The sequence below is a fragment of the Oncorhynchus kisutch genome, linkage group LG17 (genome assembly GCF_002021735.2).
Source record: "Oncorhynchus kisutch isolate 150728-3 linkage group LG17, Okis_V2, whole genome shotgun sequence".
Taxonomy (NCBI): domain Eukaryota; kingdom Metazoa; phylum Chordata; class Actinopteri; order Salmoniformes; family Salmonidae; genus Oncorhynchus; species Oncorhynchus kisutch.
The window spans coordinates 157,364-170,615 of NC_034190.2; the positions used below are offsets into that span (position 1 = coordinate 157,364).

Here is a 13,252-nt window from a genome sequence, read left to right on the forward strand (position 1 = left end):
GCCTGCTACCGACCCCCCTCAGCTCCCAGCTGTGCCCTGGACACCATTTGTGAATTGATCGCCCCCCATCTAGCTTCAGAGTTTGTTCTGTTAGGCGACCTAAACTGGGATATGCTTAACACCCCGGCAGTCCTACAATCTAAGCTAGATGCCCTCAATCTCACACAAATCATGAAGGAACCCAGCAGGTACAACCCTAAATCTGTAAACAAGGGCACCCTCATAGACGTCATCCTGACCAACTGGCACTCCAAATACACCTCCGCTGTCTTCAACCAGGATCTCAGCGATCACTGCCTCATTGCCTGTATCCGCTACGGAGCCGCAGTCAAACGACCACCCCTCATCACTGTCAAACGCTCCCTAAAACACTTCTGTGAGCAGGCCTTTCTAATCGACCTGGCCCGGGTATCCTGGAAGGACATTGACCTCATCCCGTCAGTTGAGGATGCCTGGTCATTCTTTAAAAGTAACTTCCTCACCATTTTAGATAAGCATGCTCCGTTCAAAAAATGCAGAACTAAGAACAGATATAGCCCTTGGTTCACTCCAGACCTGACTGCCCTCGACCAGCACAAAAATATCCTGTGGCAGACTGCAATAGCATCGAATAGTCCCCGCGATATGCAACTGTTCAGGGAAGTCAGGAACCAATACACGCAGTCAGTCAGGGAAGCTAAGGCCAGCTTCTTCAGGCAGAAGTTTGCATCCTGTAGCTCCAACTCCAAAAAGTTCTGGGACACTGTGAAGTCCATGGAGAACAAGAGCACCTCCTCCCAGCTGCCCACTGCACTGAGGCTAGGTAACACGGTCACCACCGATAAATCCATGATTATCGAAAACTTCAACAAGCATTTCTCAACAGCTGGCCATGCCTTCCGCCTGGCTACTCCAACCTCGACAACAGCTCCGCCTCCCCCCCGCAGCTACTCGCCCAAGCCTCTCCAGGTTCTCCTTTACCCAAATCCAGATAGTAGATGTTCTGAAAGAGCTGCAAAACCTGGACCCGTACAAATCAGCTGGTTTTGACAATCTGGACCCTCTATTTCTGAAACTATCCGCCGCCATTGTCGCAACCCCTATTACAGCCTGTTCAACCTCTCTTTCATATCGTCTGAGATCCCCAAGGATTGGAAAGCTGCCGCAGTCATCGCCCTCTTCAAAGGGGGAGACACCCTGGACCCAAACTGTTACAGACCTATATCCATCCTGCCCTGCCTATCTAAGGTCTTCGAAAGCCAAGTCAACAAACAGGTCACTGACCATCTCGAATCCCACCGTACCTTCTCCGCTGTGCAATCTGGTTTCCGAGCCGGTCACGGGTGCACCTCAGCCACGCTCAAGGTACTAAACGATATCATAACCGCCATCGATAAAAGACAGTATTGTGCAGCCGTCTTCATCGACCTTGCCAAGGCTTTCGACTCTGTCAATCACCATATTCTTATCGGCAGACTCAGTAGCCTCGGTTTTTCGGATGACTGCCTTTCCTGGTTCACCAATTACTTTGCAGACAGAGTTCAGTGTGTCAAATCGGAGGGCATGCAGTCTGGTCCTCTGGCAGTATCTATGGGGGTGCCACAGGGTTCAATCCTCGGGCCGACTCTTTTCTCTGTATATATCAATGATGTTGCTCTTGCTGCGGGCGATTCCCTGATCCACCTCTACGCAGACGACACCATTCTATATACTTCCGGCCCGTCCTTGGACACTGTGCTATCTAACCTCCAAACGAGCTTCAATGCTATACAACACTCCTTCCGTGGCCTCCAACTGCTCTTAAACGCTAGTAAAACCAAATGCATGCTTTTCAACCTTTCGCTGCCTGCACCCGCACGCCTGACCAGCATCACCACCCTGGATGGTTCCGACCTTGAATATGTGGACATCTATAAGTACCTAGGTGTCTGGCTAGACTGTAAACTCTCCTTCCAGACTCATATCAAACATCTCCAATCGAAAATCAAATCAAGAGTCGGCTTTCTATTCCGCAACAAAGCCTCCTTCACTCACGCCGCCAAACTTACCCTAGTAAAACTGACTATCCTATCGATCCTCGACTTCGGCGATGTCATCTACAAAATTGCTTCCAACACTCTACTCAGCAAACTGGATGCAGTTTATCACAGTGCCATCCGTTTTGTCACTAAAGCACCTTATACCACCCACCACTGCGACTTGTATGCTCTAGTCGACTGGCCCTCGCTACATATTCGTCGCCAGACCCACTGGCTCCAGGTCATCTACACGTCCATGCTAGGTAAAGCTCCGCCTTATCTCAGTTCACTGGTCACGATGGCAACACCCATCCGTAGCACGCGCTCCAGCAGGTGTATCTCACTGATCATCCCTAAAGCCAACACCTCATTTGGCCGCCTTTCGTTCCAGTTCTCTGCTGCCTGTGACTGGAACGAATTGCAAAAATCGCTGAAGTTGGAGACTTTTATCTCCCTCACCAACTTCAAACATCTGCTATCTGAGCAGCTAACCGATCGCTGCAGCTGTACATAGTCTATCGGTAAATAGCCCACCCATTTTTACCTACCTCATCCCCATACTGTTTTTATTTATTTACTTTTCTTCTCTTTTGCACACCAGTATACCTACCTCCTCATGCCTTTTGCACACAATGTATATAGACTCTCTCTTTTTTTCTACTGTGTTATTGACTTGTTAATTGTTTACTCCATGTGTAACTCTGTTGTCTGTTCACACTGCTATGCTTTATCTTGGCCAGGTCGCAGTTGCAAATGAGAACTTGTTCTCAACTAGCCTACCTGGTTAAATAAAGGTGAAATAAAAAAAGAGAAAAAAGGCAGCACAGTGGGACTGATCCATACTTGGCTTTATTGTCTTACAGAGCAGCTCGCTTGGAACTTGGCTGGTCACCTGCAGAAATCTTAATGGGGCGCAAGTTGCGTTCCAGGTTGACTAGTTTCTGTCTGAATGACTGCCCATTACTAGTGAAGGATAGGGCCCTACAGCTGAGGTCAAGATAAAAATGAGAATATGACAAAATTGCTAGAGTGTTGTTACCGTTGGCAGCTCAGGATGTGGTTCAAATTCGGGGTCCAGATTCATGGGATAGAAAGGCTATAGGATTAAAGGAGGTTGCGCCTTGGTCGTATACAGTCAGGAAAGAAAATGGGGCTGTGTATCGGCGCAATAGACAAAATCTTTTGAGAACTCAGGAGACGTTTGAGGACACTCAGGACATCGGCATACTGCTACTGGACACAAAAGGGAAAAAAAACGAGAACAAATGGGGATGTGACAGAAGATACTAGGAGTATGACAGAAGCTTCGGACACAGTGTCTCAGACACTGAACAGGTCTGAGAGGGCCAGTAGGCCTCTAGAAACATTCAGTGGTGATGTTTAATGGACCAAAGACGGACTCATTGAGTTGTTGGGAGTTGTTTCGAAATGTTCACTATTTACTATTTTGAATGGACCAAAGACTGAGTCATTGAGTTGTTGGGGTTTGTTTCAATATGTTCATGATTGACCATCTGAAAACAGAGATTCATTGATATTTGTGAATTTACATTGCTTGTTGATGAAATGTGCAGATTTGTTAGTTACAGTGAGCAAGAACAACCAACACCATCGATCATAGTTAACAAGTTTTATTGTTGTTCCGCCATTGCCACACATATACCACAGGTGTCGTAAACCTCCTTCAGAACCCCATCAATATATCTTGCTTTATATATATATATATATATATGGACCAAAGGCTGACTCACATATATATTTATATAAAATATATATATAAAGTCAATAAATTCTACATCTGATGATAACAACAGAAAATATACTTTTTTTTAACACCTATTTATTAATAACTTATGCAACAAACCTAGATAGTTGTTTTATGTCTGTTTACTGTAAACAGTTTGATAGGTGAATGTAAATATATTGCTTTTTATTTTAGTAAAATGGCACTTACTTAAAAATATATATATATATATATATATATATATATATATATATATATTACACCTTTATTTAACCAGGTAGGCTACTTAACAAGAGGCACATCTCAACAGGTGGTCCAGGTAATTCATGGCATGGCACAGTTGGGGCTATCCTCTTTTGTTATTTATTGTTCCTCAAACAAGATGACGTCACAGATTCCCATCAGACCAACACCTTGAAAGCCTAAAAAGTTGTCTAACAAAACACATAAGTAAAAGATCAGACATTGCTAGAGGACTTCTTGCAGTTGGAAGACATTGCCGTTGCCATTGTAATGCATATAAAGACAATTAAAAAAAGAGATTGCTTTATGTTTGAGGTTTACTTTAATGAAATCAAAGGCATATTTATGAGCGTTAGAGCACAATTTAAATGCATGTACAGTTGAAGTCAGAAGTTTACATACACTTATGTTGGAGTCATTAATTCAACCACTCCACACATTTCTTGTTAACAAACTATAGTTTTGGCAAGTCGTTAGGACATCTACTTTGTGCATGACACAAGTCATTTTTCCAACAATTGTTTACAGACAGATTATTTCACTTTTAACAATTCCAGTGGGTCAGAAGTTAACATACACTAAGTTGACTGTGCCTTTAAACATCTTGGAAAATTCCAGAAAATTATGTAATGGCTTTTGAAGCTTCTGATAGGCTAATTGACATCATTTGAGTCAATTGGAGGTGTACCTGTGTATGTATTTCTAGCCCTACCTTCAAACTCAGTTCCTCTTTGCTTGACATCATTGGGAAATCAAAAGAAATCACCCAAGACCTCAGAAAAAATTGGGGATCTCCACATGTCTGGTTCATCCTTGGGAGCAATTTCCAAATGCCTGAAGGTACCACTTCATCTGTACAAACAATAGTACGCAAGTATAAACACCATGGACCACGCAGCCGTCATACCGCTCAGGAAGGAGACGCATTCTGTCTCCTAAAGATGAATGTGCCTGGTTTAGATCTTATCTGTCGGAAAGATATCAGTTTGTCTCTGTGAATGGTTTGTCCTCTGACAAATCAACTGTAAATTTCGGTGTTCCTCAAGGTTCCGTTTTAGGACCACTATTGTTTTCACTATATATTTTACCTCTTGGGGATGTTATTCGAAAACATAATGTAAACTTTCACTGCTATGCGGATGACACACAGCTGTACATTTCAATGAAACATGGTGAAGCCCCAAAATTGCCCTCGCTAGAAGCATGTGTTTCAGACATAAGGAAGTGGATGGCTGCAAACTTTCTACTATTAAACTCGGACAAAACAGAGATGCTTGTTCTAGGTCCCAAGAAACAAAGAGATCTTCTGTTGAATCTGACAATTAATCTTAATGGTTGTACAGTCGTCTCAAATAAAACTGTGAAGGACCTCGGCGTTACTCTGGACCCTGATCTCTCTTTTGAAGAACATATCAAGACCATTTCGAGGACAGCTTTTTTCCATCTACGTAACATTGCAAAAATCAGAAACTTTCTGTCCAAAAATTATGCAGAAAAATTAATCCATGCTTTTGTCACTTCTAGGTTAGACTACTGCAATGCTCTATTTTCCGGCTACCCGGATAAAGCACTAAATAAACTTCAGTTAGTGCTAAATACGGCTGCTAGAATCCTGACTAGAACCAAAAAATTTGATCATATTACTCCAGTGCTAGCCTCTCTACACTGGCTTCCTGTCAAAGCAAGGGCTGATTTCAAGGTTTTACTGCTAACCTACAAAGCATTACATGGGCTTGCTCCTACCTATCTCTCTGATTTGGTCCTGCCGTACATACCTATACGTACGCTACGGTCACAAGACGCAGGCCTCCTAATTGTCCCTAGAATTTCTAAGCAAACAGCTGGAGGCAGGGCTTTCTCCTATAGAGCTCCATTTTTATGGAACGGTCTGCCTACCCATGTCAGAGACGCAAACTCGGTCTCAACCTTTAAGTCTTTACTGAAGACTCATCTCTTCAGTGGGTCATATGATTGAGTGTAGTCTGGCCCAGGAGTGGGAAGGTGAACGGAAAGGCTCTGGAGCAACGAACCGCCCTTGCTGTCTCTGCCTGGCCGGTTCCCCTCTTTCCACTGGGATTCTCTGCCTCTAACCCTATTACAGGGGCTGAGTCACTGGCTTGCTGGGGCTCTCTCATGCCGTCCCTGGAGGGGGTGCGTCACCTGAGTGGGTTGATTCACTGTTGTGGTCATCCTGTCTGGGTTGGCGCCCCCCCCCCTTGGGTTGTGCCGTGGCGGAGATCTTTGTGGGCTATACTCAGCCTTGTCTCAGGATGGTAAGTTGGTGGTTGAAGATATCCCTCTAGTGGTGTGGGGGCTGTGCTTTGCCAAAGTGGGTGGGGTTATATCCTTCCTGTTTGGCCCTGTCCGGGGGTGTCCTCGGATGGGGCCACAGTGTCTCCTGACCCCTCCTGTCTCAGCCTCCAGTATTTATGCTGCAGTAGTTTATGTGTCGGGGGGCTGGGGTCAGTTTGTTATATCTGGAGTACTTCTCCTGTCCTATTCGCTGTCCTGTGTGAATCTAAGTGTGCGTTCTCTAATTCTCTCCTTCTCTCTTTCTTTCTCTCTCTCGGAGGACCTGAGCCCTAGGACCATGCCCCAGGACTACCTGACATGATGACTCCTTGCTGTCCCCAGTCCACCTGGCCATGCTGCTGTTCCAGTTTCAACTGACCTGAGCCCTAGGACCATGCCCCAGGACTACCTGACATGATGACTCCTTGCTGTCCCCAGTCTACCTGGCCATGCTGCTGCTCCAGTTTCAACTTCCACCTGACTGTGCTGCTGCTCTAGTTTCAACTGTTCTGCCTTATTATTATTCGACCATGCTGGTCATTTATGAACATTGAACATCTTGACCATGTTCTGTTATAATCTCCACCCGGCACAGCCAGAAGAGGACTGGCCACCCCACATAGCCTGGTTCCTCTCTAGGTTTCTTCCTAGGTATTGGCCTTTCTAGGGAGTTTTTCCTAGCCACCGTGCTTCTACACCTGCATTGCTTGCTGTTTGGGGTTTTGGGCTGGGTTTCTGTACAGCACTTTGGGATATCAGCTGATGTACGAAGGGCTATATAAATAAATTTGATTTGAAATTTGATGTACTTTGGTGCGAAAAGTTCAAATCAATACCAGAACAACAGAAAAGGACCTTGTGAAAATGCTTGAGGAAACAGGTACAAAGTATCTATATCCACAGTAAAACAAGTCCTATATCGACATAACTTGAAAGGCCGCTCAGCAAGGAAGAAGCCACTGCTTCAAAACAGCCATAAAAAGCCAGACTATGGTTTGCAACTGCACATGGGGACAAAGATCGTGCCATAAGATTAAATGTCAGGAATTGGTCAAAACTGAGTTTAAATGTATTTGGCTAAGGTGTATGTAAACTTGCGACTTCAACTGTATCTTATTCATAAAGACAACATCAAAGCAAATCAGAGAAGATTACTCTGAGATTTACTTTAATGAAGTCAAAGCCATATTTGTGATAGTTTTGGAGCCCAATCCTTTGTACAACAAACTTACTCAAACACTAACTATAGAAATTTGTTTATAATACAAGACATATTTACTGCGATTATAATAAACTGTTGATCTTTGTGCAACATTTACACAAAATAGCAATGCAATTTAAAACAAAATTTAATCTAGTCCTAGGTCTTTAACTAATTCTACAGGTGATTGCCTGAATGCATGACAAAGCAAAAATCAATTTCCCAGATGATCACTGTTTTGGATTTCTTCAGGTGAGATGCATATCTCCTTCGCAGTGTGGAAGAACAGTGGAAACCAGAAGCTTTTCTGCAATAAAATAAAGAATAAGAATAAGACATCACTTCTTCACATTATGTAACCATTTCAATGAATGACTAGAATGCAACTTCAGAGCTAAAGAAAGTTGATTTGATGTTAAGTTATATGAAGTTAATATAAGACATTTCATGAAGCTAATATGATATGTTATTTCAAGTTGATATGACATATGAAATTGATTTGATATGACATTACATGAAGATAATATGGTAGGAACTTATATATGAAGGTAGTACAATATGACGTTTTGGAGTTATACGTAGTTAATATGATATGATGTTATATGGAAGTAATGTTATAGGAAGTTTCATGAAGTAGATAGAAAATGAAGTTTTCTGAAGCTAAAATGTTATATGAAGTTGATATGATATGAAGTCATATGAAGCTATTATGATACATTTATATGAAGTTGATATGATATGACATTATATGAAGCTAGTGTGATATGATACATTGCCTTCGGAAAGTATTCAGACCCCTTGACTTTTTCCACATTATGTTACGTTACTTTTTTATTTATTTTTTATTTAACCTTTATTTAACCAGGTAGGCTAGTTGAGAACACCTTTATTTAACCAGGTAGGCTAGTTGAGAACACCTTTATTTAACCAGGTAGGCTAGTGGAGAACACCTTTATTTAACCAGGTAGGCTAGTTGAGAACACCTTTATTTAACCAGGTAGGCTAGTTGAGAACACCTTTATTTAACCAGGTAGGCTAGTTGAGAACACCTTTATTTAACCAGGTAGGCTAGTTGAGAACACCTTTATTTAACCAGGTAGGCTAGTGGAGAACACCTTTATTTAACCAGGTAGGCTAGTTGAGAACACCTTTATTTAACCAGGTAGGCTAGTTGAGAACACCTTTATTTAACCAGGTAGGCTAGTTGAGAACACCTTTATTTAACCAGGTAGGCCAGTTGAGAACACCTTTATTTAACCAGGTAGGTTAGTTGAGAACACCTTTATTTAACCAGGTAGGCTAGTTGAGAACACCTTTATTTAACCAGGTAGGCTAGTGGAGAACACCTTTATTTAACCAGGTAGGCTAGTTGAGAACACCTTTATTTAACCAGGTAGGCTAGTTGAGAACACCTTTATTTAACCAGGTAGGCTAGTTGAGAACACCTTTATTTAACCAGGTAGGCTAGTTGAGAACACCTTTATTTAACCAGGTAGGCTAGTTGAGAACACCTTTATTTAACCAGGTAGGCTAGTTGAGAACACCTTTATTTAACCAGGTAGGCTAGTTGAGAACACCTTTATTTAACCAGGTAGGCTAGTTGAGAACACCTTTATTTAACCAGGTAGGCTAGTTGAGAACACCTTTATTTAACCAGGTAGGCTAGTTGAGAACACCTTTATTTAACCAGGTAGGCTAGTGGAGAACACCTTTATTTAACCAGGTAGGCTAGTTGAGAACACCTTTATTTAACCAGGTAGGCTAGTTGAGAACACCTTTATTTAACCAGGTAGGCTAGTGGAGAACACCTTTATTTAACCAGGTAGGCTAGTTGAGAACACCTTTATTTAACCAGGTAGGCTAGTTGAGAACACCTTTATTTAACCAGGTAGGCTAGTTGAGAACACCTTTATTTAACCAGGTAGGCTAGTTGAGAACACCTTTATTTAACCAGGTAGGCTAGTTGAGAACACCTTTATTTAACCAGGTAGGCTAGTTGAGAACACCTTTATTTAACCAGGTAGGCTAGTTGAGAACACCTTTATTTAACCAGGTAGGCTAGTTGAGAACACCTTTATTTAACCAGGTAGGCTAGTTGAGAACACCTTTATTTAACCAGGTAGGCTAGTTGAGAACACCTTTATTTAACCAGGTAGGCTAGTTGAGAACACCTTTATTTAACCAGGTAGGCTAGTTGAGAACACCTTTATTTAACCAGGTAGACTAGTTGAGAACACCTTTATTTAACCAGGTAGGCTAGTGGAGAACACCTTTATTTAACCAGGTAGGCTAGTTGAGAACACCTTTATTTAACCAGGTAGGCTAGTTGAGAACACCTTTATTTAACCAGGTAGGCTAGTTGAGAACACCTTTATTTAACCAGGTAGGCTAGTTGAGAACACCTTTATTTAACCAGGTAGGCTAGTTGAGAACACCTTTATTTAACCAGGTAGGCTAGTTGAGAACACCTTTATTTAACCAGGTAGGCCAGTTGATAACACCTTTATTTAACCAGGTAGGCTAGTTGAGAACACCTTTATTTAACCAGGTAGGCTAGTTGAGAACACCTTTATTTAACCAGGTAGGCTAGTTGAGAACACCTTTATTTAACCAGGTAGGCCAGTTGATAACACCTTTATTTAACCAGGTAGGCTAGTTGAGAACACCTTTATTTAACCAGGTAGGCTAGTTGAGAACACCTTTATTTAACCAGGTAGGCTAGTTGAGAACACCTTTATTTAACCAGGTAGGCTAGTTGAGAACACCTTTATTTAACCAGGTAGGCTAGTTGAGAACACCTTTATTTAACCAGGTAGGCTAGATGAGAACACCTTTATTTAACCAGGTAGGCTAGTGGAGAACACCTTTATTTAACCAGGTAGGCTAGTTGAGAACACCTTTATTTAACCAGGTAGGCCAGTTGAGAACACCTTTATTTAACCAGGTAGGCTAGTGGAGAACACCTTTATTTAACCAGGTAGGCTAGTTGAGAACACCTTTATTTAACCAGGTAGGCTAGTGGAGAACACCTTTATTTAACCAGGTAGGCTAGTTGAGAACACCTTTATTTAACCAGGTAGGCTAGTGGAGAACACCTTTATTTAACCAGGTAGGCTAGTGGAGAACACCTTTATTTAACCAGGTAGGCTAGTTGAGAACACCTTTATTTAACCAGGTAGGCTAGTGGAGAACAAGTTCTCAATTGCAACTGCGACCTGGCCAAGATAAAGCATAGCAGTGTGAACAGACAACACAGAGTTACACATGGAGTAAACAATTAACAAGTCAATAACACAGTAGAAACCAAAGGGGGAGTCTATATACATTGTGTGAAAAAGGCATGAGGAGGTAGGCGAATAATTACAATTTTGCAGATTAACACCGGTGTGATAAATGATCAGATGGTCATGTACGGGTAGAGATATTGGTGTGCAAAAGAGCATAAAAGTAAATAAATATAAACAGTATGGGGATGAGGTAGGTAAAATTGGGTGGCCTATTTACCGATAGACTATGTACAGCTGCAGCGATCGGTTAGCTGCTCAGATAGCAGATGTTTGAAGTTGGTGAGGGAGATAAAAGTCTCCAACTTCAGCGATTTTTGCAATTCGGTCCAGTCACAGGCAGCAGAGAACTGGAACGAAAGGCGGCCAAATGAGTTGTTGGCTTTAGGGATGATCAGTGAGATACACCTGCTGGAGCGCGTGCTACGGGTGGGTGTTGCCATCGTGACCAGTGAACTGAGATAAGGCGGAGCTTTACCTAGCATGGACTTGTAGATGACCTGGAGCCAGTGGGTCTGGCGACGAATATGTAGCGAGGGCCAGCCGACTAGAGCATACAGGTCGCAGTGGTGGGTGGTATAAGGTGCTTTAGTAACAAAACGAATGGCACTGTGATAAACAGCATCCAGTTTGCTGAGTAGAGTGTTGGAAGCTATTTTGTAGATGATATCGCCGAAGTTGAGGATCGGTAGGATAGTCATTTACTAGGGTAAGTTTGGTGGCGTGAGTGAAGGAGGCTTTGTTGCGGAATAGAAAGCTGACTCTAGATTTTATTTTAGACTGGAGATGTTTGATATGAGTCTGGAAGGAGAGTTTACAGTCTAGCCAGATCCATAGGTACTTATAGATGTCCACATATTCAAGGTCGGAACCATCCAGGGTAGTGATGCTAGTCGGGCGTGCGGGTGCAGCGAACGGTTGAAAAGCATGCATTTGGTTTTACTAGCGTTTAAGAGCAGTTGGAGGCCACGGAAGGAGTTTTGTATGGCATTGAAGCTTGTTTGGAGGTTAGATAGCACAGTGTCCAAGGACGGGCCGGAAGTATACAGAATGGTGTCGTCTGCGTAGAGGTGGATCAGGGAATCGCCCGCAGCAAGAGCAACATCATTGATATATACAGAGAAAAGAGTCGGCCCGAGAATTGAACCCTGTGGCACCCCCATAGAGACTGCCAGAGGACCGGACAGCATGCCCTCCGATTTGAAACACTGAACTCTGTCTGCAAAGTAGTTGGTGAACCAGGCAAGGCAGTCATCAGAAAAACCGAGGCTGCCGATAAGAATATGGTGATTGACAGAGTCGAAATCCTTGGCAAGGTCGATGAAGACGGCTGCACAGTACTGTCTTTTATCGATGGCGGTTATGATATTGTTTAGTACCTTGAGCGTGGCTGAGGTGCACCCGTGACCGGCTCGGAAACCAGATTGCACAGCGGAGAAGGTACGGTGGGATTTGAGATAGTCAGTGACCTGTTTGTTGACTTGGCTTTCGAAGACCTTAGATAGGCAGGGCAGGATGGATATAGGTCTGTAACAGTTTGGGTCCAGGGTGTCTCCTCCTTTGAAGCGGGGGAATACTGCGGCAGCTTTCCAATCCTTGGGATCTCAGACGATATGAAAGAGAGGTTGAACAGGCTGGTAATAGGGGTTGCGACAATGGCGGCGGATAGTTTCAGAAATAGAGGGTCCAGATTGTCAAAACCAGCTGATTTGTACGGGTCCAGGTTTTGCAGCTCTTTCAGAACATCTGCTATCTGGATTTGTAAAGGGGAACCTGGAGAGGCTTGGGCAAGTAACTGCGGGGGGGGCGGAGCTGTTGGCCGAGGTTGGAGTAGCCAGAAGGAAGGCATGGCCAGCCGTTGAGAAATGCTTGTTGAAGTTTTCGATAATCATGGATTTATCGGTGGTGACCGTGTTACCGAGCCTCAGTGCAGTGGGCAGCTGGGAGGAGGTGCTCTTGTTCTCCATGGACTTCACAGTGTCCCAGAACGTTTTGGAGTTAGAGCTACAGGATTCAAATTTCTGCCTGAAGAAGCTGGCCTTTGCTTTCCTGACTGACTGCGTGTATTGGTTCCGGACTTCCCTGAACAGTTGCATATCGCGGGGACTATTCGAGGCTATTGCAGTCCACCACAGGATGTTTTTGTGCTGGTCGAGGGCAGTCAGGTCTGGAGTGAACCAAGGGCTATATCTGTTCTTAGTTCTGCATTTTTTGAACAGAGCATGCTTATCTAAAATGCTGAGGAAGTTACTTTTAAAGAATGACCAGGCATCCTCAACTGACAGGATGAGGTCAATGTCCTTCCAGGATACCCGGGCCAGGTCGATTAGAAAGGCATGCTCACAGAAGTGTTTTAGGGAGCGTTTGACAGTGATGAGGGGTGGTCGTTTGACTGCGGATCCGTAGCGGATGCAGGCAATGAGGCAGTGATCGCTGAGATCCTGGTTGAAGACAGCGGAGGTGTATTTGGAGGGCCAGTTGGTCAGGATGA

The 13,252-nt window shown here is 43.4% G+C and overlaps 1 protein-coding gene across 1 annotated transcript in view; it reads right to left on the minus strand.

Annotated features, from left to right (window-relative positions):
- Positions 1-7,302: 7,302 nt before the first annotated feature.
- LOC109884527 (dendritic cell-specific transmembrane protein) overlaps positions 7,303-13,252 on the minus strand; it is a 37,776-nt gene continuing 31,826 nt past the window's right edge. Inside the window, exon 5 of the mRNA XM_020476491.2 lies at positions 7,303-7,784. Within this exon, the coding sequence (XP_020332080.1) occupies positions 7,692-7,784 (93 nt within the window). The 3' untranslated portion in view covers positions 7,303-7,691. The remainder of the gene's footprint in view (positions 7,785-13,252) is intronic.